At 50.0% G+C, this 1,075-nt stretch overlaps 1 protein-coding gene across 1 annotated transcript in view; it reads right to left on the bottom strand.

The window, feature by feature from the left end:
- Positions 1 to 830, bottom strand: part of KRT23 (keratin 23 (histone deacetylase inducible)) — a 16,930-nt gene extending 16,100 nt beyond the window's left edge. Inside the window, exon 1 of the mRNA XM_008594770.1 lies at positions 301 to 830. Within this exon, the coding sequence (XP_008592992.1) occupies positions 301 to 696 (396 nt within the window). The 5' untranslated portion in view covers positions 697 to 830. The remainder of the gene's footprint in view (positions 1 to 300) is intronic.
- Positions 831 to 1,075: the final 245 nt, after the last annotated feature.

Below are 1,075 nucleotides of genomic sequence, written 5' to 3' on the forward strand. Positions count from 1 at the left end.
TTTTTTTGGTGGATGAAAAATCAGGCAGCTTCATTTTTAAAATAGTCTATAATTCCTCTGTAATTTTTGCTGCCTTCATTTTCTATATAATTTGTTTATAGAAGATTAATTATATAAACCAGACTTCCCCAAGTCCAAATTTAAGGTATAATAAGAAAATATCCTCAAAAACCATTGTACACAATTATCTTAAGCTCTTTTGCCATTTTCCTGGAAATCCTCTTTTGTACTCATTTTTCCTCCTGAGGATCCCGTGGAAATGCCGCCCATCTCGAGCTCCAGGGTCACCCTGCCCCTTACCTGCTCCTGCAGGTGGCTGATGTTTTCCTCATATTGAGAGTAATCTTTCTTACTGCCAGGGTTTCTCTGCTGATGCCACCGAAGGATTTGACTCTCGAGTTTCATGTTGGCCTCCTCTAGGGCACGCACCTTGCCCAGGTAGGAGGCCAGGCGGTCATTGAGGTTCTGCATGGTCTCCTTCCCACTTCCACCTAGGAGGGAACCGCCTCTTCCAGACCCCCAAGACCTTCCAGGGGGCAGGCAGCTTGGTGTGGTAAAGGAAAGGGAGACGCGGACGCCCCCTGCACCCCCGTGGACGCTGGGAGCCCGTGGAAAGCTCCCTAGCCGGCCCCAGCCGCCTCTGGTGCCATGGAGGGAGGCCAAGGGGGTCTGGCTGAAGCTGTGGCTGGAGTTCATGGTCCCATCTGGGTTTGAGGCAGGGCTGGGCTCTGCTCCGCTCCCTGGCACCACAGAATTGAGCCGCCCCAGACTGCCCTGGATGGTTTTATGCCCTTTGCTGTGGGAGTTCCCTTCTCTGACAACTGTACCAACAAGATCTTATCATTGTGCAACATGTGTTTCCTCTTGGTCAATCCTGAAGTGCCCCTGGGCCTTTATGCACGTTGTTGTTGTTGTTTAGAGACACATCAGTATGCTAGCTTGCTTCCTCCCTCCCAGTTGTGACCTGGAGGCGTGGCCCGCATGAGGTGGGTATTAGTCTCAGGTATCCTTCTAATCTTCCATGGAGTTTTTCCATTGTCCATTTATCTGTAAAGGGCTAAAGTCCACAAAAAGC

This window comes from Galeopterus variegatus, unplaced genomic scaffold (genome assembly GCF_000696425.1).
Source record: "Galeopterus variegatus unplaced genomic scaffold, G_variegatus-3.0.2 Scaffold11490, whole genome shotgun sequence".
Classification (NCBI taxonomy): domain Eukaryota; kingdom Metazoa; phylum Chordata; class Mammalia; order Dermoptera; family Cynocephalidae; genus Galeopterus; species Galeopterus variegatus.